The sequence below is a fragment of the Ixodes scapularis genome, unplaced genomic scaffold (assembly GCF_016920785.2).
Source record: "Ixodes scapularis isolate PalLabHiFi unplaced genomic scaffold, ASM1692078v2 PGA_scaffold1__304_contigs__length_218370807, whole genome shotgun sequence".
NCBI classification, from domain to species: Eukaryota; Metazoa; Arthropoda; class Arachnida; order Ixodida; family Ixodidae; genus Ixodes; species Ixodes scapularis.
Genome location: NW_024609846.1, coordinates 119,069,055 through 119,093,404, shown reverse-complemented (window position 1 = coordinate 119,093,404; position 24,350 = coordinate 119,069,055). Strand labels below are relative to the sequence as shown.

The following is a 24,350-nucleotide window of genomic DNA, read 5'->3' as shown; positions in this document are numbered from 1 at the left end:
AGGTCAGCGATCAAACTATAATACGGGAAGGGTCCACAAGGGTAGCGCGGGCATATTCCATTCAGCACGCCAGCCGGTCGTAGGCAGGCGGTCTTGCGACGAAGCAACGTTGCGCCGGGTCGGAGTGCCTGCTAGGCCTATATTCTGAGCGGCTCGCTTCGTCGGAGTCGGTGGATTCGTGGCCGTTGTCGCTTTTCTCGGGTGTTTGTGGATCCAGCGTTCTTGTTCGTCGTGGTCTGTTTTAAGTACTTTTTTTCTTGCTGCTTGAAGTCGGCACGCGCGAGAAGAACACGTAGAAAAATAAACGTTCAGTCAGTCAGAGTTTTGAGAGGAAGGAAATCAAAGAAAATAAACGTTCGTCGGTCGTCGCGACCCAAGCGACCCAAGTAACTGTCGGCCCTGCCCTACTGCGCACGCGCAGTAGTTGCTTCGTTTACCACACGATAGATGGCGCTTGGCTCTCAGCATTATCAAATTTGGCAATTTTCGCCACACATCTCTAATTATGCTACAAAATGTGGATCTTAATATTATTTAACAAAACTTTTAGGAAACATTCGCCGGCCATTTATTGTTTACGATCGCGGTGCTGGTGAAGTAGGCTCTTACCCAATAGGCGACGTGGATTCGGCTGACGTGGTCCGTTTCCGCGGATGCATCGTAGGGAAAAGGCAGAGAGCTTTCGAAGGAAAGAAGGCGCAAAATAGTCCAGTTTTCTTTTAAAAGTTCTATACCAAATAATTTTTTTTGGCTCCCTATTTTTGTGTTTTTGTGTTTCTTTTCACACCTTTTACGACGTGCGGTGGATGAAATTCGATTTTAAAATCCTTTCATGGTCCCTTTAAAGGGCGCACTATCGCTACAAATATTCGCGTGGCCAGATCTGTGCTAGAGTGCTGTGATGCTTTTTCTGGACGAGTGGCGATGCTGCAGCTCGACCTAGAAAAAGCGTTCGATCGCGTTTCGCATGAGGTACTTTTTAGTGTTCTAGAGCATGCGAATCTTGGCTCTGTTATTTTTGAGGGCGTGAAGATGGCATATACAAATTGCACGACTAGTTTGATCGTAAATAAGGGAGTCACCGAAGGTATCAAAGTTAGGACTTCTGTAAGGCAAGGTTGCCCGCTTTCGCCACTACTGTTCGCGCTCTACTTATAGCCCTTTTGTTTAGCTTATTCATAGTAGTAATATTCGTGCTTATAAATTGCAGTCAAGTGAAGTAAAGGTTCTTTCCTACGCGGATGATGTCGCTGTTATCAGTGTCGATTGAAACAGCGTACGTGAAGCGATAAATGTGGTTCCGTATTTTTGCGCGCAAACTGGTAGCGTGGTGAACTTTGATAAATGCGTGGGTTTCTGGCACGGTGACTGGTCAAGTAAGCCAGAAGTGTTCATGAATGTTAGATGGGAGACTTTGCCCACGAAGTATCTCGGAGTGCCTTTAGAACATTATCAGGAAACCACAAATTATTGGAACAAAGATACCGAAAATGTTTGATTAAAGGCGGAAGGGTGGAGGGGTAGGAATTTATCTATGTTCGCGCGTTCGACCGTGTGTAATCTGCTTTTAATATCAAAAGTCTGGTATGAATGTTGCAAGTGTTGTGTATGTCACGTATGAATGTGCAAAAGCTGCATAGAGTGTTTGCCGTTTTTATTTGGTCTTCGACGTGGGAGCGTTCCGCTCGAACGAATTTATTTAGGTCGATGCCAAGTGGTGGTTTGGGATTGTCCCATTTGTTCATACGTCAGATTGTTTCACGCTTCATGTTTTTACGAGATCAGAGGGATGCCTTTTTGCGCACAGTTGTTGAAGCTCTTCTGCAAAACGTTTTGTCAGAGTTTATTGTTTCGTCATCCACAGGGACAGGTGCCGCTGTGCGAGGGTATTTGAGAGAAGTGCTACTCTCTTTTCGAATGTTGAAGGTCCTTTTTTCCTTAGATTATCTTAGTACCGTGTCACGGAAAAAATTGTATCGAGATTTGGTTGATGTTCTGCTGTCTGTGCCGTTTTATCGTTCCCTATACTCTGAAGGCCCTGGCCTAGATGTTCTAAAAGGAGTGAAGAAGATGCCGGTAAAGCCTAATGCTAAATCCTTTTTTTTTTTTTTTTAAGCTTCATTGTGGCGTTTTACCCGTAAAGCCATGGTTAGAGGAAAAGGGCATCTTCGTGCCATGGTCTACGTTTAGTCTTTTATGCAAGCAGCCAGAAACTGTAGAACACGTGTTTATTTACTGCTGGGACGCTGTATTTCTGTGGGATATAATCCAGCGCACACTCAAAAAGGATTTTCCGATCACCGCCAGAGGTATACGGTTTTTATCAATAGAGAATGTAAATGGCGTACCTTATGATATGATCCTACTACTGGGCCTTCACAGTCGATGGAAAACAAGAGTAGGCGTAAATCACGCTGATAAAACAGTCCGCTCGGCGCGTGAATATATTATCGAAAGTGTTGCCGGCATGCGTGAAGTGTTCCGGGCACAGCCCGAACAGCCCGATTGGTTGCCCATTCTTGATGGTTTGGTGTGTCTAAAAGAATTTTAATGACTCCACGGCAGCCAAGTTACGGCTGACGTGTTTTTAACCCCTCCTTTGTATATATCCTATTGTACAAACGTAAAAACAGGCAATAAAGAAAAAAAAAAAAGTCTCATGGTGTAACGGTTAGCACTCTGGACTCTGAATCCAGCAATCCTAGTTCAAATCTCGGTGAGACCTCTTTTTTTTCTGAGCGCATTTGTTGAGCTATTTGGTGCCGATGCGGATAAAAAGCAAATGTCTTTCAGATACTCCCGTTCCGGCGTGGTCTAGTGGCTAGGATACCTGGCTCTCACCCAGGAGGGCCGGGTTCGATTTCCGGCGTCGGAAGGGCTGGGTCTCATGGCGTAACGGTTAGCACTCTGGACTCTGAATCCAGAAATCCGAGTTCAAATGTCGGTGAGACTTCTTTCTTATGAGCTCATTTGAGCTATTTGGTGCCGGTGCCGATATAAAACAAATGTCTTTCAGGTGTTCCCGTTCCAGCGCGGTCTAGTGGCTAGGATAGCTGTCCTTCACCCAGGAGGCCGGGGTTCGATTCCCGGAGTCGGAAGGGCTGGGTCTCATGATGTAACGGTTAGCACTTTGGACTCTGAATCCAGCAATCCGAGTTCAAATCTCGGTGAGACCTCTTTCTTATGAGCTCATTTGAGCTATTTGGTGCCGGTGGGTATATAAAACAAATGTCTTTCAGGTGTTCCCATTCCAGCGTGGTCTAGTGGCTAGGATAGCTGTCCTTCACCCGGGAGGCCCGGGTTCGATTCCCGGAGTCGGAAGGGCTGGGTCTCATGGTGTAACGGTAAGAGAGCTCATAAGTACCGCGGCCCCAGTTGGCCGCGGTACTTTTGCTGCGTCATCGTCTGCCGACGACTACAAGGTGGTGTTGCCTCCCATCCCAACGGGTGCAACGATTTTAAATTCAGTACTTTTGCACTGTGATTTGAGAGGCCGACCCTATCGTATTGAAGATTTCCGGCAAGAACTGAAGCGGTGCGCCGTCCTGTCCGAGATTGTGGCGCTCGGTGCTTTCCAGATGAACCACGTCTGGTTAGCCACGCTGCGAACGCCGGAAGCCAAGGAGCGGCTCATCGACTGCAAAGAGTTGAAGGTGAAGGACCTGAAATGTGTTGTCATCGACCCCAGCAGCACGGAAGTTCGTCTGCGCCTCCATTGGGTCCCGTATCATGTGACCGACGACGCGGTGAGCAAGTTTTTGGAACCCTACGGCAAGGTTATAGAAGTCGCACGTGAGAAGTGGCGCGTCGAGGGATTCGAGGGCATCGAGTCGACTACCCGGGTGGCGCGCATGACGCTGAAGAGCGGCGTCACGCCCGACGGAATGCCTCATCAGCTGCGGCTTCAGGGAGCAAACGTTCTTATCGTAATCCCAGGGAGGGCGTCGGTCTGCCTGCGCTGTAAGCGTGCTGGGCACAACAGGCGCGACTGCCGCGTGCCTAAGTGCTCGGTGTGCTCACGTTTCGGCCACGAGAAAGAGGAGTGCGTAAAAACCTACGCCCAAGTAACTGGTGGAGCGGCGGCGGAAGACCTTTCGCCCCTGACCATGGATATCGACGAGGCTGAGCGTTCCGCTCAGGGACAACAAGACGAAGCTCCACCGTCTGGTGAGCCCTGCAGTCATCCTGTTGGAGCGGACGGCTCGACTGAAGTCTCTCCTGTAAAGGACAAGAAGGAGGTGGCTGGTGGGTTTCCTGAACCAGACAGCGCGGCGCCCCCTCCCACGGCGACGCCAATGGAGAAGACCGTAGCCCCACGCGAGGCCTCCCCCCCGACCTTCGAGAAGGCGCCTTCCGAAGGTCACGACACTATGGACGAAACCACCGAGTCCATCAAGCGTGGTCTCGACCAGAACCCTCCATCGACGCCGGGCATGACACCCAGGCCCAACCCTTGGATGGAGAGGACAAAGAAGGGGCGTTTCCAGCCCACGCCCACCTTAACCCCAGATGACCGGAGGCGACTCAACAGCAAGTAAGGCGGCTAACGCCTGGTTACAAAGACTGACGTCCGAATGCCAAGGCAAGTGCTACAGCAAAACACATGATTTGTACGTTCCAACCAGCAATAACGGTCGCATCGCTAAATGTTCGAGGTTTGAGCGCCAGGAAAAAACAATACCAATTGCAGCGTTCGCTGCTTAAAGAGAAACCCGATTTCTTAGCGGTGCAAGAGACTAAAATGGCTGAGGAGGAACAGGTTGCTAGTGCGCTTAGGCCTTTTCTGCCGTCGTACGAAGTTTGTGTCACCCACGCGGTTGGTTTTTCTGCCGGATGTTTTCTTTTTCTTAAAAAGTCCCTGCCCTTGTCGGAGTTAGCTGTAACCACCGACACGGAAGGGCGGTTCATCATGTGTGATTTTTCCTTGGCGTCTTTTCAGTGGCGAATTGTTTGTGTGTATGCGCCTAGTACGGTTAAAGACCGTGTTTCCTTTTTTATTGGCTTACGCCGTTTTCTAGAATGTGATAAAACGATTGTGTTGTTGGGCGATTTTAACTGCGTTGTAAGGGCAGCAGACAGAACGCCCCTGAGGCGGAGCAGCGACAAGAGTGCGCAAGTTTTAAGCGAACTGGTTGAAGACTTTGACTTGGTTGACGCCGGAACGGTGACGAATGAAACGAGCGAGATTCGTTTCACCCATTTCCAAGCGTCGTCTCATGCGCGCCTAGATAGAGTATACGTATCGGCCTCCGCGGCAGCAATGTTAAGAAAGTATCGCGTCACACCAGTGTTTTTTTCGGATCATTGCATGATTTCGACAACGATCGGCGAAAAAGCGCCGCCGAAGGCCAAGTTTAACTGGAAGCTGTGGAAGCTTAACACAAAACTGCTTGACGATGAAAGTTTTCTTGCAGCGGTAGATAACGTCTTCAAAACGTTTTTTAAAACCGCAAGGGGCGATATATTCGAGACATGGGAGCTCATCAAACAGGAAGTGAAGATGCTCGCTATCGAAAGGTCGTCGATTTTAGCGTACGAGGCGCGATGCGACGAACGTGGCTTAATCGAAGATTTGCAAGCTCTGTCAAGAGCTGAGTGTGAGCAACCTGGCACAGCTCTTAAAGATTTGGAAACGGTTAAGCAACGCCTGGCGCTTTTTCATCAAGAGCGTTACCGCGGAGCCATTGTTCGGGCTCGATCAGAGAAGTACTTGATGGGAGAACAGCCTACTAAACGGTCTTTGGCGGATGAGAAAAGGTTCGCGCTTCGCAACGAAATCGGCGAAATCGAGTACAACGGAGTGATTAACACGAGCCCAAGTAGTATTGAGCAGGCTTTTGTCGCACACTATAGGCAAGTTTTTGAAACCCAAGTTAAAGGAAGGCAGGACCTTATGTGTGGAAAACTTCTAGAGTCCCTGCCGCAACTAATGGAAGAGGAGAAGGAAAACCTCACAGAGCCGATCACTCTTCAAGAGGTCGAGAGAGCAATAGACGATTTGCCGAGCTCGAAAACGCCAGGACCGGACGGGATATGCGCCGAATTTTATAAGAAATACAAAAGCGTAATCGGTCCGCTTTTTTTAGAAGTCATTTGTAAAGCATACGAAAGGAAAGTACTGCCGCCGTCTTTTTCACGTACATACACTGTGTTAATTCCCAAAAGCGATGACGTTGAGAAACTACGTCAAGTTACTGCTTTCCGACCGATAACTCTGTGTAATGTAGATTACAAGATTTTTGCTAAAATCCTAGCGGGGAGGTTCCAGAGTGTTGCCTGCCAGCTCATTGGAGATAATCAGACCTGTGGAATACAGGGTCGATCTATTTTGACGAATGTGCACGTTGCCCGAACTGTTTTGGAGGCATGTGACGATGGCATGGGCCAAGTTGCCATGCTTCAACTGGACCTAGATAAGGCTTTCGATCGTGTTAAGCACGATGTCCTTTTTGATGTTTTAAAGCACGTGAATGTGGGCGAGCGTATTTTGGACGGGGTTAAAATGGCGTACTAAGAGTGTACCACTAGGCTCATTGTGAACAGGGAATTGACTGAACCGATACGTGTGCGAACATCCGTAAGACAAGGATGTCCCTTGTCGCCGTTATTGTTTAACCTCTATTTGGAACTTTTTTGTTTAAGTGTTCAGAACAGTAATCAATGTCACGGATTCCGGATGGAAAATGAGGAGATAAAAGTCATGAGCTATGCAGATGATGTCGCGATTTTTTGTAGCGATAAGCCAAGTATTAGCGCGGCTGTGAAGTTGGCAAGAGACTTCTGTAAGGCTACAGGGGCAGCCATAAATTTGAGCAAGTGCCGTGGGTTTTGGCACGGAGAGTGGGCCACAACCCCTTCGGTGTTTGAAGGGGTGTGTTGGGACTGTGTGCCGTGCACTTACCTCGGTGTGCCACTAAAATGTTGCCGGCAAAGCAAATCCTATTGGTCGGGAGTCGCCGCCGACCTGGACAGACGCGCTTCCCGTTGGAAGCAGCGTGAGCTGTCCATATTTGCCAGAGCGACAGTATGTAATATTTTTCTCATTGCAAAATTATGGTACGTGATGCAGGCCATTCATTGTGCTCGCTTGAATGTGCAGAAATTTCACCGTGTTTTTGCCACGTTTATTTGGAATTCAAAGTGGGAGCCGATGAGGAGAGACAATCTTTTCCATGGGATTCGTCACGGTGGTCTCGGTCTCTTGCATTTGTTTTGCAAGCAGATTGTGTCCCGATTCTTTTTTTCTACGAGACCAAGAGCATGCTTTCATACGTGCATTTATACAAACCAAATTGTCTCCTCATTTACCATCTTTTCTCGTTTCGTCCCATGGCGGCGAACTTAAGAGATTAGTTGGATATCAAAAGGAGGTGGTAGACGCGGTGTTATTTTTGTCTGCCCGTTTTTCTTTTGAATATTTGTCTGCTGTTAAGAAGAAAACACTTACACGCGATTTATTGATAAGTTTGTTTCCAGACCCGTTGTATAGAACTGTAGTATGTAGCGGGGGCCAAGATGTGCTCAAGCGAGTGAAGAATATGTGCATTCCCCCTTCCGTTAAAACGTTCTTTTTTAAACTGCATTCCAATACACTGCCCACTAAGGTGTGGCTTCAAGGAAAGGGTATTGATGTTCCGTGGTCGGTAGACTGTATTTTATGTAACAAACCTGAGACCATCGAGCACGTTTTCATTTTTTGCTGGGATGCGGTATTTTTTTGGGATGTGCTCCAGCGCACGTTGAAGAAACAACTGTGCATTAGCCAATCAGTGATACGTTTCTTGAATGTGAGTAACGATGATGGCATACCTTTTGATATGATTATGTTGTTGGGTTTCTGCAGTATTTGGAGGTCGCGCATGGCGGTCCGTCATGCCGACCCCAGTGTGAAAGAAGTGCATCATTATTTTTTCAGCCTTGTTAGGCAAGTGGAAAGTGTTTATCAAACCGTAAAACGAAACCCGAGTGGCTAGACATTTGTAAACCGCTCCTCGAAATGCGAGGATTTTAACGTACCCTGCAATAAGTCTTGCAGAGTATTTTTTTAAAGTGACATGACCGTTTTTGCATTCCTCCTGCAATAAAGAAATAAAAAATAACCGGCGTGGTCTAGTGGCTAGGATACCTGGCTTTCACCTAGGAGGCCCGGGTTCGATTCCCGGTGTGGGAAGGCTGGGTCTCATGGTGTAACGGTTAGCACCCTGGACTCTGAATCCAGCAATCCGAGTTCAAATCTCGGTGAGACCTCTTTTTAGAGCGCAGCTCTTAGGCGCCCGTTTCCGGCTTGAGCGGCGTCGCCGTCGGTGTAACCGCGCGGTGCATTATGGGTAAATTTCCCCGCTAAACCTAGCGGGAAAATTTCCCCGCTAAATCTAGAGGAAAAATTTCCCCGCTAAGTCTAGCGGAAACATTTCCCCGCTAAATATAGCGGAGACATTTCCCCGCTAAATATAGCAGAAAAATTTCCCCGCTAAATCTAGCGGAAAATATTTCCCCGCTAAATCTAGCGGAAACATTACCCCGCCAAATCTAGCGGAAAACTTCCCCGCTAAATCTAGCGGAAAAAATTCCCCGCTAAATCTAGCGGAAAAAATTTCCCCGCTAAATCTAGCGGAAAAAATTTCCCCGCTAAGTCTAGCGGAAAAAATTTCCCGGCTAAATCTAGCGGAAAATATTTTTCCGCAGCGGAAAAAAATTTTCCCGCTAAATCTAGCGAAAAAATTTCCCCGCTAAGTTTAGAGGAAAAATTTCCCCGCTAAGTCTAGCGGAAAAAATTTCCCCGCTAAGTCTAGCGGAAAAAATTTCCCCGCTAAATCTAGCGGAAAAAGTTCCCCGCTAAATCTAGCGGAAAAAATTTCCCCGCTAAATCTGGCGGAAAAATTGGGCCACGTGACCTGGGGGTCACGTGACACCCCGAGGTCACGTGACCCCCTCCCAAGGTCACGTGACCTCTAAGGGGGCACGTGACTGCCCCTAAGTGACCCCACCAACGTCACGTGCCCTTGGGAACACGTGGCCCTCAGTACCCCTCCCTCCTCCTCCTCAAGAGCTGCGCTCCACTTCGGCGTTACAGGGAGTTGTAAACGGCTTTCACTTTTTTACGAGTTCATTTCAGCTATTTGGTGCCGATTCGGATATAAAGCAAATGTCTTTCTGGTGTTCCCGTTCCGGCGTGGTCTAGCGGCTAGGAAAAATTTCCCCGCTAAATCTAGCAGAAAAAGTTCCCCGCTAAATCTAGCGGAAAAAAATTTTCCCCGCTAAATCTAGCGGAAAACGTTTCCCCGCTAAATCTAGTGGAAAAATTTCCCCGCTAAATCTAGAGGAAAAATTTCCCCGCTAAATCTAGCGGAAAAAATTTCCCCGCTAAATCTAGCGGAAAAAATTTCCCCGCTAAATCTAGCGGAAAAAATTTCCCCGCTAAATCTAGAGGAAAAATTTCCTCGCTAAATCTAGCGGAAACAATTTCCCCGCTAAATATAGCGGAAACAACCCCCGCTAAATCTAGCGGAAAAAATTTCTCCGCTAAATCTAGCGGAAACATTTCCCCGCTAAATCTAGCGGAAACATTAGGGAGTTTTCGTAGACCGCGCTACCCCCTCCGCTAAGCGTTCCGCAACGAAGAAGTCGCTACTGCGCCTGCGCGCCGATAGCCTTGACTGTGGAGTTCCCGCTATTGTAGCGGATTGCGGAGGGCCTTGCGGGACGGCGAAAACGATCTACGAAAACTCCCTATTCCCCCGCTAAATCTAGCGGAAAAAATTTCTTCGTTGAATCTAGCGGAAAAAATTCCCCGCTAAATCTAGCGAAAAAATTTCCCCGCTAAATCTAGCGGAAAAAATTTCTCCGCTAAATATAGCGGAAAAAGTTCCCCGCTAAATCTAGCGGAAAAAGTTCCCCGCTAAATCTAGCGGAAAAATTTTACGCTAAATCTAGCGGAAAAAATTTTCCCGCTAAATCTAGCGGAAACAATTTCCCCGCTAAATCTAACGGAAACAATTTCCCCGCTAAATATTGCGGAAAAAGTTCCCCGCTAAATCTAGCGGAAAAAGTTCCCCGCTAAATCTAGCGGAAAAATTTTACGCTAAATCTAGCGGAAAAAATTTCCCCGCTAAATCTAGCGGAAACAATTTCCCCGCTAAATATAGCGGAAACAATCCCCGCTAAATCTAGCGGTAAAAGTTTCCCCGCTAAATCTAGCGGAAACAATTTCCCCTCTAAATCTAGCGGAAAAATGTCCCCGCTAAATCTAGCGGAAAAAATTTCCCCGCTAAATCTAGCGGAAACAATTTTCCCGCTAAATATAGCGGAAACAATCCCCGCTAAATCTAGCGGTAAAAGTTTCCCCGCTAAATCTAGCGGAAACAATTTCCCCCGCTAAATCTAGCGGACAAATTTCCCCGCTAGATATAGCGGAAAAAGTTCCCCGCTAAATCTAGCGGAAAAAATTTCCCCGCTAAATCTAGCGGAAAAATTTCCCCGCTAAATCTAGCGGAAAAATTTGGTCACGTGACCTGGGGAGTCACGTGACACCTCGAGGTCACGTGACCCCCTCCCAAGGTCACGTGACTTCTAAGGGGGGCACGTGACTGCCCCTAAGTGACCCCACCAACGTCACGTGCTCTCGGAACACGTGTCCCTCAGTACCCTTCCCTCCTCCTCCTTAAGAGCTGCACTCCAATTCGGCGTTACAGGGAGTTGTAAACGGCTTTCACTTTTTTACGAGTTCATTTCAGCTATTTGGTGCCGATTCGGATATAAAGCAAATGTCTTTCTGGTGTTCCCGTTCCGGCGTGGTCTAGCTGTGCTCAAGTGAGTGAAGAATATGTGCGTTGCCCCTTCTGTTAAAAGGTTCTTTTTTAAACTGCATTCCAATACACTGCCCACTAAGGTGTGGCTTGTAGGAAAGGGTATTGATGTTCCGTGGTCGGTAGACTGTATTTTGTGTAAGAAACCTGAGACCATCGAGCACGTTTTCATTTTTTGCTGGGATGCGGTGTTTTTTTGGCATGTGCTGCAGCGCACGTTGAAGAAACAACTGTGCATTAGCCAATCAGTCATACGTTTCTTGAATGTGAGTAACGATGATGGCATACCTTTTGATATGATTATGTTGTTGGGCTTGTGCAGTATTTGGAGGTCGCGCATGGCGGTCCGTCATGCCGACCCCAGTGTGAAAGAAGTGCATCATTATTTTTTCAGCCTTGATAAGCAAGTGGAAAGTGTTTTTTCAAACCGTAAAACGAAACCCGAGTGGCTATACCTTTGTAAACCGCTCCTCGAAATGCGAGGATTTTAATGTACCCTGCAATAAGTCTGGCAGTGTATTTTTTTAAAGTGACATGACCGTTTTTGCATTCCTCCTGCAATAAAGAAATAAAAAAAAAAAAAAAAAAAACCGGCGTGGTCTAGCGGCTAGGATACCTGGCCTTCACCCAGGAGGCCCGGGTTCGATTCCCGGCGTCGGAAGGGCTGGGTCTCATGGTGTAACGGTTAGCACTCTGGACTCTGAATCCAGTAGTCTGAGTTCAAATCTCGGTGAGACCTCTTTTTTACGAGTTCATTTCAGCTATTTGGTGCCGATTTGGATATAAAGCAAATGTATTTCTCCTGTTCCCGTTCCGGCGTGGTCTAGCGGCTGGACTTCCGGCTGCCGAGCGCGACGGACGTCTTATCATGAGCTCCGTCGGAGCGGCGATAACGGCTAGCACTAGCCGGGAATCAACTGTTCAGCCAGGAAACAACGCCCACCAGGAATACAGGATGCTTCTGCCCACGCTGCCAACAGGTCGGTCTTCTTTTAATGCTGTCATTTTGCACTGCGACCCGTCGGGGAGACCTTATAAAATCGACGACTTCGCCGACGCACTGAAATCGGCCATCAACCTCAAGGACATTGCCGGGTTTGGTGCTTACCAATATAATCACGTCTGGATACTCACACTACACAACATGTTGGCGAAGGAAAAAATGGTGAAAGTGCGGATTCTCGTTATCAAGGGAAAAACGTGCGCCGTCATCGACCCCAACACCAGGGAGAAGACCTTTAAGGTACACTGGCTGCCTACGAACATTCCGGATGAAGCAGTCGTGCAAGCGTTCACTAGTTGCGACAAAGTGAAGAAAGTCGCGAGGGACAAATGGCGCCGATCTGGTTTTGAAGAAATAAGAGACAACGACCAGAACCGTGTGGGATTCTAGTTTACCCCAAAGTCCTCAGTGAGGCAAATACCCACTCCGTAACTCGTGGGTTGCAAAAGGTGGGTTTCGACTTACTTTTCTGATCGCTGTGAGGCAAACCCCCCCCGTAGTCCGCTGCTATGACGGCTACGGCCGGGTCCGTCCGTTGGTTGCCGCTAGGCTCCGGTGGACGGGAGACCACACCAAACACAGGGATACCGTAGAAACGTGTTTATTGGCCTTACGCCACACGCTTTGCGCCCGGAGGCGGAACAAAAGAGAAATGAGGTTGGCGCTGCCTTAATTGACAGGATCACCAGGAGAAGGGTCCGCGCTGCCTTAACTGGCAGGATCACGGAAAAGGGGGAGCAGTAAAATAACGATGAATACTCCGTCGAGCGTAGCCCCCACTTACCAAGAGCCCCGGCCACAGGTGGGTGGCCGGCTTATGTAGCCTTCGGGAAATAGACGCGCCCGGGGAGACCGGTAGAAGGTCACTCGAAAACAGGACGCGTTCATAATCACTCCAGTAAAGAATGCGTCCCTCCCTGAGGGTCACCAGGTTGTTTTGTCCCGGTCCTTCCTAGAAGTCGTAGGTCAGGGCCGGGCGATCGTGGACAGCCGCGAAGGATGGTCGCTTCTTGCTCGTTGGTGGTGGCGGAGCCTCGAAGAAAGACGCTCAAAGGCGAGAGCAACGATTGATAAAAACAAATATATTAAAACGACAACAGCAAACTTGGTTACAGGACTCTACTGTCCGCTCACGGCAGTAGAAAGGCGAAAAAAACGCGCCTCGGCGCAAAGTGCCCACCGCGCACGGTGAGGCTCAAAAGAAACTGCTCGTCGCTCGCGACTAAGCTACGCGGACCGGCGGACCGCGGGAGATAACTTGCTCCGCGCACGGGCTTGTTCAAACTCAACGTTTTCTCGCCAGCGCGGACGAGAAAACTCCCCGCTGACACAGGGCCTGTCCAATCAGGACGATCACACAATTCTATTGGCCCCAGTGCCAGCGGGTCCTCCACCAATCACAGAAAGACCACCGAACTCGTTATTTCCCTTTTCTAAGAAGAGAAACAATGCTAAACCCCTGGGGGAACTCTCCAATCGGGGCGATACTTTACTGCTCTACGGGGAAAACACCCCCCACTTCGCTGCGTCAAAACAAATTGGCGCCGTGACCTTCGAACTTAGCGAGTAAGCTTAATAAAGTCCAAGTGGACCCAGACAACACCACCTAGACTAGCTCAAGGCCTCTCCACGTCTTCGTGACGTCATCACACTACGACCAGCCTGGAAGTTCGGCTTCTTTCGGCGTTGAGCTCTCCCGCAGCGGCGTCCCTAGATGCGCGCTCGGCTGTTCCGTGCATCGGGAAAACTATTCATCCTGCTGTTGATCTTTTGTGCTCTGTAAATTAGGAAACCCATTCGGCGATTTATTTTGAATATTAGAGCTGTAGTTCAATGGGTGTACATGCAGGTGCTTACTAGTATAGCACTAAGAGTCAAATTCTTTAATTACAAACATATATTAAGGTACTGCACAGTTTTCAATTTTGGCGGGCCAAATATTTCGCGAATTAGGTCTAATGGATATATGTAGAGTTCATAAAATAAGTGGACGTTTGTACACTCAATAAATTCCGACTTAAGAAATCTTCCCGTGTGCCTCCCGATATTTTAGTTTGCTAAACATGGGGTTAGGAAAATAATGAGGTTTACCATTTTCCTATAGCTTCAGTATTTCATACTATTTTTCACGACTTTCTACAATAATCTGGCTCTTAATTCAATAAAATCAAGTAGACTTATGATATTATAACCCTGGATCATAATTTGTGCAGCACAGAAGTTCAATGATTGAATGTTTATTTACACTAAAAATGGAATGTGTGGACTGAATGAAAATCAGTCACATGAAGTCATCACAAGTAAGGTCAGTCAAAATAGCGTCAGTGCTTCAGAGTCTTCATCTTTCGCTTTTGGGTTAATTTCTTGAGAACCAGCTGGTCATTCTTTGTCTTGCAATAGTTGTTCAGTACAATGTTCGTTGCTGCGCTCAAAATGTGACGCATCACCAGCTGTGGCGAATGACCACTATCACACACATCGAGATCATTGGAGTCATCCAATATATTATGCGTGAGTGTCAGCAGTGCCGCTTTCTGGTTTGGCAACCCGTGGAATTGTGTGGCATACTTCTCGCTCCTCAGCTTGTCAAGCACTATTTCTGTTGTGACCACAGCATTGACGACAGCTGGCTGGGGGAACTTGAGTCCACCTCGGTTCATGCTTCTGATGATGTCCGAGTTCTCAACTTGGATGTCACGTTCCAGCACTAAGTTTGCTCTGCAGGCAGTGCAGGAGAGCTTCTTGAGTGCAGCGTGAGCACAGTAGCCTGCCACGTAGGTGATCGCTGCGAGGTTTGGAGCCTTGTTAGTAATGTCCATGTCCGTCACTTCAATCCTGAAGTTGTCCAGTACAGACCCATCCATCTCGACTGCAGATGCTGCCACCTCCATATCTGGGAGCTGGAGGACTTTCTGAAGGCGAAGCTTCCGTTCAGATTCAAATATCTGTCTTATAGAAACATGATATTGGGCACCAGCAAGCTGTCGGTACTTTCCAAACCTGTCTTCCAAACAGTCGGTCTGGAATTTTCCGAGTAGTACGTAGTCAAATCCCATCTCTTGAAGGCAGTAGCTTGTCAGCTTCACCAAGGTGGACGTCGTGAGTCGGAGGGCACTGTGAGTGTCCGGTGTGAGCCTGCCTGTGTCAAACTTCAGGGATTGCCACAGATCTAGCCATTCTATCACATTGGTGAGGTACTCGATTTGTGGGCCTGACAAAGACGTGACTGGAGACTGGAAGTCATCTCGAAGTCGTCGGCCCTTGTTGCACGTCTTAACATTTACGATGCTCCACCACCTTTCGACAATCTTCAAGAACTCTGCTGTTCCAGCGGCATATTCCAAGCCAAGTCGAAGCCCACAGGTCTCTAAGGCTGCGATTGTAGATGGACTGAAAACCTTCAGAGCCAGCTTGACATTTTGTCGCTCCATGTTGGATGGATGCAGCGCTTTCATCGATAGGGTTGGAGCGGACTTGATGAGCTGGTCCTGTTCCTTTGAGTGAAGCTCCCGAAGCGTCTTGAACGACGCTGTCCATGGTTTGGTGAAAGGACCCTTGATGGGAGGGAAGAACATGCAGGTTCCGATGTTTTTCTGATTAATCCAATTGTTCCTCACGCACTTTAGTATGTGAACAGGGTCGACAACAAAGAAAAGAGGACACTCCGGGTCTGAGGGATGTGGATAGACGCTGCAAAGTTCCGGTGGTGTTTTAAAAAGGGACATTGTTTTTCTGTTTATGGAGTTGTTGTCTGTGATGACAGTGACCACATGCAAGCCTACGTTCTCCAGCTCAGTAATGATGCTGCGAAGAACAGTGTGCAGCTGCTGCGCATTGATTTGATCAACTGGAAGAATATGGACAACATTTTTCTGGGATGAAAGCAGGCTTTGCATCATAAAGACGTGTGCAGTCTTTGCTGCATTTGGGCTATTACTGGCAGCACCAACAACTGATCCGCCTTTGTAGTCAAAATAGGGCTGCAAATGAATTTCATCCATCATGAGCACCACTGTCTTTTCGTGTTGCTTCATCGTAGTAGCCAGCTTCTTGGCATATGATAAAAGGGAAGTACTTTGCTGCTCGGCCGCTGGGCTAACTTCGTAGGAACCACAAACACGTCGTATAGTAGACTGGTGAGGAAGTTTCAAGTTTGCAGAACTCCTCAAGAACCTGTAAGCATGAGGAGAGAATGGTAAAGAGAAGGCTTGAAAAAAAAGTGAAAGCCGTTTACAAATCCCTGTAACGCCGAATTGGAGCGCAGCTCTTGAGGAGGAGGAGTGAAGGGTACTGAGGGGAGGGTAGACCCCTCCTCCTCCCCTCATTCTTTAATATGCTCCGGGGGGGGCGGTCACGTGACCTCGGGGGGGGGGGTGTCACGTGACTTCGGGGAGGGGGGTCACGTGACCTCGGGGGGTCACGGGACCTCAGAGGGGTCACGTGACCTCAGAGGGGTCACGTGGGGGTCACCTTGGGGTCACGTGACCTTGAGATGACCTTGGGAGGGGTCACGTGACCTTGGGGAGGAGACCACGTGACCTCGGGGGTCACGTGACCTCAGAGGGGTCACGTGACCTTCAAAGGGTCACGTGGGGTCTTGGGGTCACGTGACCTTGAGATGACCTTGGGAGGGGTCACGTGACCTCGAGGGGTCACGTGACCTTGGGAGTCACGTGGGGTCACGTGACCTTGAGATGACCTTGGGAGGGGTCACGTGACCTTGGGGGTCACGTGACCTTGGGGGTCACGTGACCTTGGGGGTCACGTGACCTTGGGATGACCTTGGTTACGGCGACGGCGACGGCGACGCCGCTCAAGCCGGGAACGGGCCCCTAAGAGCTGCGCTCTAAAACTAGCAACTCTGAAGAGTACTGAGGTGTCTTGCTGAGAAGTAGAACCACCTGTTTTTTCAAGAAGCTCAAAGCGCTATGCCGCTCGTCATCTTTCAGATTAGAGTTTGTAACATCTTCAAGGAGTGAAAGCGCAAGTTTCAGTATGGCACTGACTCTGTTTTCGGTCTCGGATGCACGCATTTCCTCCAAAGACTCCACAGCATCCAGCAGACGGGACAAATCTCGCATGTCGTTTACTGTTCTTGGAATGGCGTCTATGCCATCAATCTTCGTGACCTGGACATCTTGGAAGAACACTTTCACGGAGAGGTCTTCGGAGATTGTAATTGACTGCCGAATTAAGGGGGCGTTGTCCACCTTAAGATTCAGGAACAGTAGGCAGTTCTGCCGAGAAATAACTGTCCAGAACTGGGACACCTTGAGACATGGAAGGCAATCCAGGAGAGCTTGAAATGTTTCGACCTTGTTTCTCTCTTCTTCTTCTTTATGCATCTCGAGAGAGAGGCTGATGGCTTCTCGCAGAGAAGTTGCGTCGAGGCGAATCCTCTTCTGCTCAGGTGTCTCTCGGGATGTGCTGGCAGTGGAACTTGACAGGTACGCCGGGCAGTTAGGAAATATGCGTGGCACGGCGTCAGGGCGGAGACGTGAAAGCTTCAGTTTGGCTTCGATCACTCTGCCAGTTTTTGAGTCCACATACCTCGTTGAATCGAGAATGTCTGAGGCTTGAAAGTGTTTTTCACATACCTGAAGATAAAAAAAAAAAAAATCATGCATTTTAAAAACTAGAAGGGGTCACAAGTTTGATATTACTGTTAAGGACCTCATTTTCGCTCGTTCGACATTTGAGGAATATTTTTCAGAATATAGTATTCGCGATTCGAAATTGGCTATGTAATCGTAACTATAATGTGAAATTTATTCGCGGGATAATTTTCTTGCGATGGCATGCTATCGAAAAAATTAAGAAAATTAAGTCGGTAAAAGTAAATAACCACAACGCAAAGGCACAAATGCAGCGCGAGTGAAGGGTCGAATGACTGGCATCACATCGCAGTTTTCTGCGCTACACTTCGACGTAAAAGTGTAGCAGAACTGGAAATCGTGAATACACACATTTCTAGAGAGTAGATATTTGATTCCAAGCAAGCAACATGAAGAGCGAGAATATGGACCCACAATAACTGACATCCGACAAGAAAACTTACGAATGCTGCTCTTACCACTGAGCGCTTTCCGGGCGTGAAGTCCTCACGTGGGATGGCTCGTATCCATTGCGCGTTTCTGGTGGGATCCGATGGGAACGTGAACACACGCACAGTCTCCTCGCCGTCATAGTTCCCGCGACACTCGGGAACACAGCAGTGTCCAGGCATTTTCACGGTTCACTTGCGAGAAAGGCTCGTTCCGCAAAACAAAGATCGCACAGTCGGTCACCAACGGTCGGCCATGATCCCCGCTGATGATGATTACTTCGCTGTGAATAACCAGATCGGCTCGAAATAAGATTGATCAGATCGCGGAACGCAAGTCTTTGAAAAGTTCTACATCCTACAAATATTTTACAGTCATAAATAGATATATTTACGACCAATATAACTTTTTTTTTTCAACCTGCAGCTTAATTATAACGCTTCTTATTTTCGTGAAATACGAAGCAACGGCTTGTTCTTCTCCGCGCGCACGTGACAGCTGCCAAACTGCCGCTCCAAGGTCGCGGAATCCGACCCCGCCGTCCTGCCTCCTCCGCGCGACGAACGAAAAAAACCGAGACGGCTCCGTCCGCTCCGTCGTAGTGTGCTGACGTCACGTACTGGGAGAGGAGGATATGCAGAGGCTTTGAAGTAGTCTAGGTGGTGTTGCACTACCTCGCGGCGACAGGCAAGAATGTGTGTCTCCTTCCCGGGCCAAAGATTAAAAAGGGCTCAAGCCGCTCATCCCGCTATCCTTGGGGCGAGCCGTCGGGCTGCCCCCATCCGAACGGTTGAAGGTCGATTACCTCAGTTTCCAGGAAACGATTAAATACACAAGCGACTCCTACAACTCCCAAGGGTGTGCCGATGGCGCGTTCACCCAAACTGGGCAAGGGAGAGCCGGCCCCTTCGGGGAATTCGGCCTCGTGGTTCCTTGTATCCGGGAGGCCGACGCCATTGGTGACGACGATTCCCACGGCCTGCTTGAAGCTAGGCCTAGATAGGGATAGAGGGAACCCCATGGTTCCCATACTCCCCCCTTCTTAAGGCTTAGGTATGACTTGAATAAAACAAAATGTCCTACCGGCTCTTAAAAACAAAAAGAACTAAAAAAAACGACCGCGTCCGGTGCCTACACCCCACATGCCGGGTTTCACAAATACGGTCTGCTGCGACGTTTGCGGCGTTCGCTCACCGTCGTGGAGGTGGTTCGTGGAGCCCTTTAGACGGGAACAGCCGGCCCCTGGACAGAGTGTTGTCCGTCGCCGCGCGGATCCCGAAGTAGAAGGGCGGGCAGGACCCCGCGCAGGCTGTCGGTCCCGGCGGCTCGAGTAGCCGACGGGCCGCTGGTTCGGTCCCCTGGTCCGCTGGCGTCGCGGGGCTGCTCGAGGAATCGCCAGCACCCGTGGACCAGGAACGCCGTCGAAAACCCCGGAGCCAGGAAACAGGCTGACGCAGCCCCCGAACGGCCCGAAGCACCGTCCTGGCTGGAGATCCTCTTCGTGGATGTTGCTGTGGAGTCGTACTGCGGCAGAATGACATCACGGTCTCGCCGCTTGTGACGACTGCTCTCGCCGTGCCCGTACGATGACGTAGTGACACATATGAGCCTGGGCGGCAGTAACTGACCAATGGGCGTTACGCCTACCCTTTCCCTCAGATGCCGTATGTGGGGAATCCCCGTACGGGATGATCCGAGAGCGAACGCTGAGGTGGCCTTGTATTTAGGTCACGGCTTGCCAACAATGGTGGCTGACGCGTTCGCGAAGGCAGCTGGTGCATTCTTTGCTTTTGCACTTCCCTTAGTGTGACATTTCGCCACTTATTGGGACTGCTTTTGCGAAACTCCGGATATTAGTTTCTCCGAGTTCGCAGATTGTAGCGGGGCGCCTCGTTTTTGGCGTCGTCTCGCGTTTCGCGTGCATTCTTGCGCAAGAGCGGCTTTGGGTTTTGCTCCTCGTTTTCCCTTCTGTGGTAGGGTTTGAGATCGCAAATATGCACTGGCCCTCCGACTTTTCGTGACTCTTGGTCAGTCAGCTTGTACACGAGCGGTGAAAGTATTTCTCACACTTCGTACGGGCCCAGCCACTTCGGTGCCAGCGAAGCAGAAAAGCCTTTGCTGGCATCGCTCAAAACGTGGTTTCGTCTGAGCACGAGATCGCCTACTTTGTAGCGGAGATCTCGGCGAGAGCGGTCGTACTGAGCCTTTTGTTTAGCTCGCGCTACCCCGAGATTGTGACGGGCCTCCAAGAAGGCTTCCGTCATCCGAGTTTGTAGCGAGCGCGCGTGTTCAGTCTGTGTCGACTGCGCGTCGTTTGCCCCGGCGTTCGCCCTTAGGACACGGTCCATGGGATTCGCCAACTCTCTTCCGAATGTAAGGAAGGCGGGGGTGAAGCCTGTCGAACGATTGACAGTGGAACTGAGAGCAAACCCAATTTCAGGAATGTATTCGTCCCAGTCGCGGTGCTTTTCGGCAAATGCTGCCAGCATGGGTTTGATGTTTCTGTTATATCGCTCCGTGATGTTTGCCTGTGGGTGGTAGGGTGTGGTTGTTTTGTGCTTGATGCCCAGGGCTTTGCAAGCGTCCACAAATGCCTTCCCGACGAAGTCGCTTGCTCGATCTGTTAGGAGAGTTTCCGGGAACCCGCATCGGGTGAATACCTCCATGAGCTTCTCCATGATCTCTCGGGCTGTCAGCCTTCGCAGTGAGAAAAGTTCTACCCATTTGCTGAAGGGATCCGTGACAACCAACAAATATTGGTGTCCTTTGGGGCTCCTCGGCAAAGGGCCGACCACGTCGCAAGCCACCAAAGACCATGGCTCTTGGCTGTGGGTCCGCTGCATTAGGCCCGGAGGTTTGCCGCCTCTTGGTTTGAAGCTTTGGCAAGTGTGGCACGTGGGGGCGTAGCGGAATACGTCCCTTTTCATGCCCGGCCAGGTTGCGATGTGACATAACTTTGTGTAAGTCTTGGAGCCGCTCGCATGTCCGGCCAAGTGCGAGTCGTGATAGTAACGCATTACTGCGCACCACAGACTTTTTGGCACTACCACCTTGAACACATTATCTGTGTCCTCCTCAGATGGGATACACTTCAGCAGGAGCCCATCGGCGTTCAGCAGAAATTGATCCAGCGTGTCAGTACCAGTACCAGATACATCCCGACACTCGGCGTTTACTGCAATACCAGCAGTCGTACGCCCGGCGGACGCACCGCCCGACTCCACGGAGTCCGACTCACTCGAGAGTCCGTCGATCACCTTTCGACAAAACGGATCATTCTGCTGAGCTTTCAGTAGCTCTTCTTTGCTGAACACGATCCCCACTGCGCTCACTGCGTCTAAGTGGTTCACGCTCTCGTCTGAGGAGGTCAGTGGTGCTGCCTCCACTTGGGAATGAATTTCGGCTTCGCCGGGCATTGCATGTGCCGTTGGCTCGGCCAGGCTCCCCGCGGAAAGATTTGCGCAGTCTGCGGGGGCTCGCGACAGTGCGTCGGCCACAACGTTTGTGCTGCCTTTCCGGTACCGCACGACATAGTCGTATTTTTGCAGTAGCAAAGCCCATCTCGCCAACCGCCCTGCGGGTTCGCGAAGTCTTGACAGCCATATTAGGCTCTGGTGATCTGTTTCGATCGTGAATGTGGTCCCGTCGACATAAATGTCGAAGCGCTTTAAGGCAAATACAATAGCCAAGCACTCTTGTTCGCAGGTGCTGTAGTTCACCTCTGCCGGCACGAGCGAGCGGCTAGCGAAAGCCACGGGACGAAGCACACCTTCGTGCTCTTAGAGCAGGACCGCTCCCAAGCCCAGTCTGCTCGCGTCCGTTTGGATCACGAAAGGCTTGTTCAAGTCGGGAAGCTTGGAAGCTTTAGTTCCGCGGTGTCCGCGAGTGCTTTCGAAGTGCAGCGGAAAGCTGCCTCCTGCTCGGGACCTCAACTCCAGCTCACAGCTTTTCTGAGTAGCCGCGTTAGTGGCGCTTGGAGGGAGGCGCAGTTCGGGATGAATTGGCGATAAAAATTCACCATTCCCAAATAGCGACAGAGTGAGCTTACGTCCGTTGGTGCGGGGAACTCCCGGATAGCTTCTAGCTTCTCGGCGTTTGGCGCAATGCGTCCGCATTCGAGTGTGAAGCCGAGCAAGTTGATTCGGGTTTCGGCTATTTGAGCCTTTTCCGGGTTCAGCGTGATTCCCGCGGCTTTTAGCCGGTCGAACACATCCTTCAGGTCTCCGAGATGATCTTCGAAGGTGTTCGAGTAGACGACAATGTCGTCGAGATAGGCCATTGCATATTTCCATTTGGCTTCTCCCAGTATGCGGTCGATCAACCGCTGGAACGTCATGGGCGCTCCGCACAGACCGAAGGGCATTCTTGTGAATTCGAAAAGCCCGCGGTGACAAACAAAGGCCGTTTTCGCCTCGTCACCCCTCTCCATTTGAACTTGGAGGTAGCCTCGGCTGGCGTCTAAGGTTGTAAACTACCGTGCGCTGCCGAGGTTGGACAGGATCGAGTCAATGCTCGGTACCGGATATGCGTCTTTCCGCGTGACGTCATTTAGACGGCGATAGTCGATGCACAGCCGTGAAGTGCCGTCCTTCTTTGGGACCAACACGACGGGGAATCCCCAGGGACTGTTTGACCGCCGGACAACTCCTGTGTCGATCATTTCGTCCAGTGCAACGTCAATGGCTTTTCGTTTAGCCAAACTAACGGGTCGTGCGTTTTGCCTCCGAGGGAGCGCATCGCCCGTGCCGATCCAGTGTCGCACTACATTGGTGCACCCGGGTCGATCTGTGAACATCTTGTCATAATGTCGTAACAATGCCGATAGACGGGCTTTTTCTTGCCCTGACACGCTGCATGACTCAGTCAGCAGGGGGTGCGTTATCTCCGACGCTACGGCGCTCGCTTGCAACCGCGTCGGAGAAGGTTGACCTCATGGGAGGCTGTTGCCTCGTTTCGGCTGCTGCTGCCTGCCCCATTAACCAGCGGTTTTTCTGGGGTTGGGGGTTCGCTGAAAGGTTTCAGAGGAGCGAAAGTGCCCTCTCGGTAGCCACCGCTACTCACGTTGATCACGATCCCTGTTTTGGCGAGAAAATCTCTGCCCAGGATGATCGGAACGGAAAGACTCGGGAGATGAACGAAGCGTTGCCGTCTTGCTCGATTCTCCCATCTCGCAACCAACCGGACGGTACCGCTTGAATGTGCGGTGCCGCACGCGAGTCGAAAAGTCGTGCTTCCCTCCCTCATTCGGACAGAGTTTTGCCGGAGGTGGGTCAACACTTCGTCACCGAAAAGCGATGCGCTTGCGCCCGTGTCGAGCAGCGCCTTGAACGTCCGACCAACGATCGTCAACGCTATGAATGGCGTTGACGTGCCTGTCGGAAAGCCTATTCTGTAGGCGGACGGCAAAAGAGTATCTTGCTCCGTGCCGTTTAGAGCCACCGGGTTGGTTATCGGCGGCTTTGCTCGTTTCCCGACTTTTGGAAACCGGGGTTCTGCCGTTCTGGGCATTGTCGAACCAGGTGGTCGGCGCTGTTGCAGCGAAAACAGCGTGGATGCGCAACCCTTCTCGAGTCGCTTCGCACGTTCTGCTGCGCGCCGGGCCTTTCATCCAGTGCATTTGGACGCATTGGCCGCGTTTGCTCCCGGGGCGTCGGTAACTCTTGTCTGTTCCGATCTCGCCTTTGCCACTGCGGCGCGGGTTCTGCTGTTCGCCTCTCGTAAGAGTATGGGTCGAGCGCACGATCTGAGATGTCGTACGTGTTTCGACCCGGTCCGTCGGCGTAGTGGGCGGCTTCGTGCCTCCTGTTACGGGGCGCCGTCTCTCCATTCCATGCGCAGCGCGGCTCAAGTGCCGATGACGCAGCGGCGGAGGTCGGTACGCTCGGGCGGCTAGAATGTCTCGCTGGATCCGCCAAGCTTCCGAGGCTAGTTCTTTCAGGTCGCGGAAGCGACTGCCTCGGAGATACGCCGCAAAAGTCGGTTGCGCCTGTCGAATGACGCGCTCTACCCGCTCTGCATGTGGCGCGGAGGGTTCTGCCAGCTCGAAGAGCTCTTGCATCGCCCTTACGAACTCCAACAGTGACTCGTCTGGGTGTTGGGTCCGTTGCTCGAGCTCTCTCCTCATCCTGCGCTCGTAGTCAGCGGGGAGGGATTCCTGGCGAAAAGCCTATCGGAAATGCTTGATAGTCAGCAGCCGGTTTCTGGTTAGACGGAACCATCGCGCTGCTTGGTCCACCAACGAGATTGGCAGGATGCGTTCCAGTATCTCGTTGTCCAACATTCCCATGGCCTTTTGATAACTTTTCAGGTCCTCGAGGAAGTCCGACGCGCTCATTCGGTATCCGTATCCTCGGTATGTCGGGATAGGAATTCTGACCGGTGGCCGCGTGGGCGGCGGGGGCCTCGTCGCTGTTTGCAGCGCTCCCTTCAAACTCTCGGTAATTCGTGCTGCGTTATCTAGCAGTGGCTGGTACGATTTCAGCGCATTTTCTCTTTGAT

At 50.4% G+C, this 24,350-nt stretch overlaps 3 protein-coding genes and 5 non-coding genes across 8 annotated transcripts; 6 read left to right on the top strand and 2 right to left on the bottom strand.

The window, feature by feature from the left end:
• Window positions 1-2,803: 2,803 nt before the first annotated feature.
• On the top strand, window positions 2,804-2,875 carry Trnae-cuc. The gene has a single exon. It is a non-coding gene; the product is annotated as a tRNA-Glu (tRNA).
• Window positions 2,876-3,407: 532 nt separating this feature from the next.
• On the top strand, window positions 3,408-4,538 carry LOC120851040 (the record flags this gene model as incomplete). The annotated part of the gene is made up of 1 exon (XM_040223613.1): window positions 3,408-4,538. A coding segment is annotated over one exon (1,131 nt), but the record flags the coding sequence as incomplete, so codon positions are not given.
• Window positions 4,539-8,098: 3,560 nt separating this feature from the next.
• Trnae-uuc lies at window positions 8,099-8,170 on the top strand. The gene has a single exon. It is a non-coding gene; the product is annotated as a tRNA-Glu (tRNA).
• Window positions 8,171-8,175: 5 nt separating this feature from the next.
• Window positions 8,176-8,247, top strand: Trnaq-cug. The gene has a single exon. It is a non-coding gene; the product is annotated as a tRNA-Gln (tRNA).
• A 3,147-nt stretch (window positions 8,248-11,394) lies between these two features.
• Trnae-uuc lies at window positions 11,395-11,466 on the top strand. Its single transcript has one exon. It is a non-coding gene; the product is annotated as a tRNA-Glu (tRNA).
• A 6-nt stretch (window positions 11,467-11,472) lies between these two features.
• On the top strand, window positions 11,473-11,544 carry Trnaq-cug. Its single transcript has one exon. It is a non-coding gene; the product is annotated as a tRNA-Gln (tRNA).
• Window positions 11,545-13,729: 2,185 nt separating this feature from the next.
• On the bottom strand, window positions 13,730-15,530 carry LOC115308291. Its single transcript, XM_040223611.3, has one exon. It carries the CDS (start codon window positions 15,381-15,383, stop codon window positions 14,130-14,132), a length of 1,254 nt encoding a protein of 417 aa, XP_040079545.3. The 5' UTR covers window positions 15,384-15,530; the 3' UTR covers window positions 13,730-14,129.
• A 1,110-nt stretch (window positions 15,531-16,640) lies between these two features.
• Window positions 16,641-18,498, bottom strand: LOC121045736. Its single transcript, XM_040498903.1, has 2 exons — window positions 17,882-18,498; window positions 16,641-17,405 (listed from the first exon to the last, which is right to left on the bottom strand). Exons 1-2 carry the CDS (start codon window positions 18,032-18,034, stop codon window positions 16,641-16,643), a joined length of 918 nt encoding a protein of 305 aa, XP_040354837.1. The 5' UTR covers window positions 18,035-18,498.
• Between the last annotated feature and the right edge of the window lie 5,852 nt (window positions 18,499-24,350).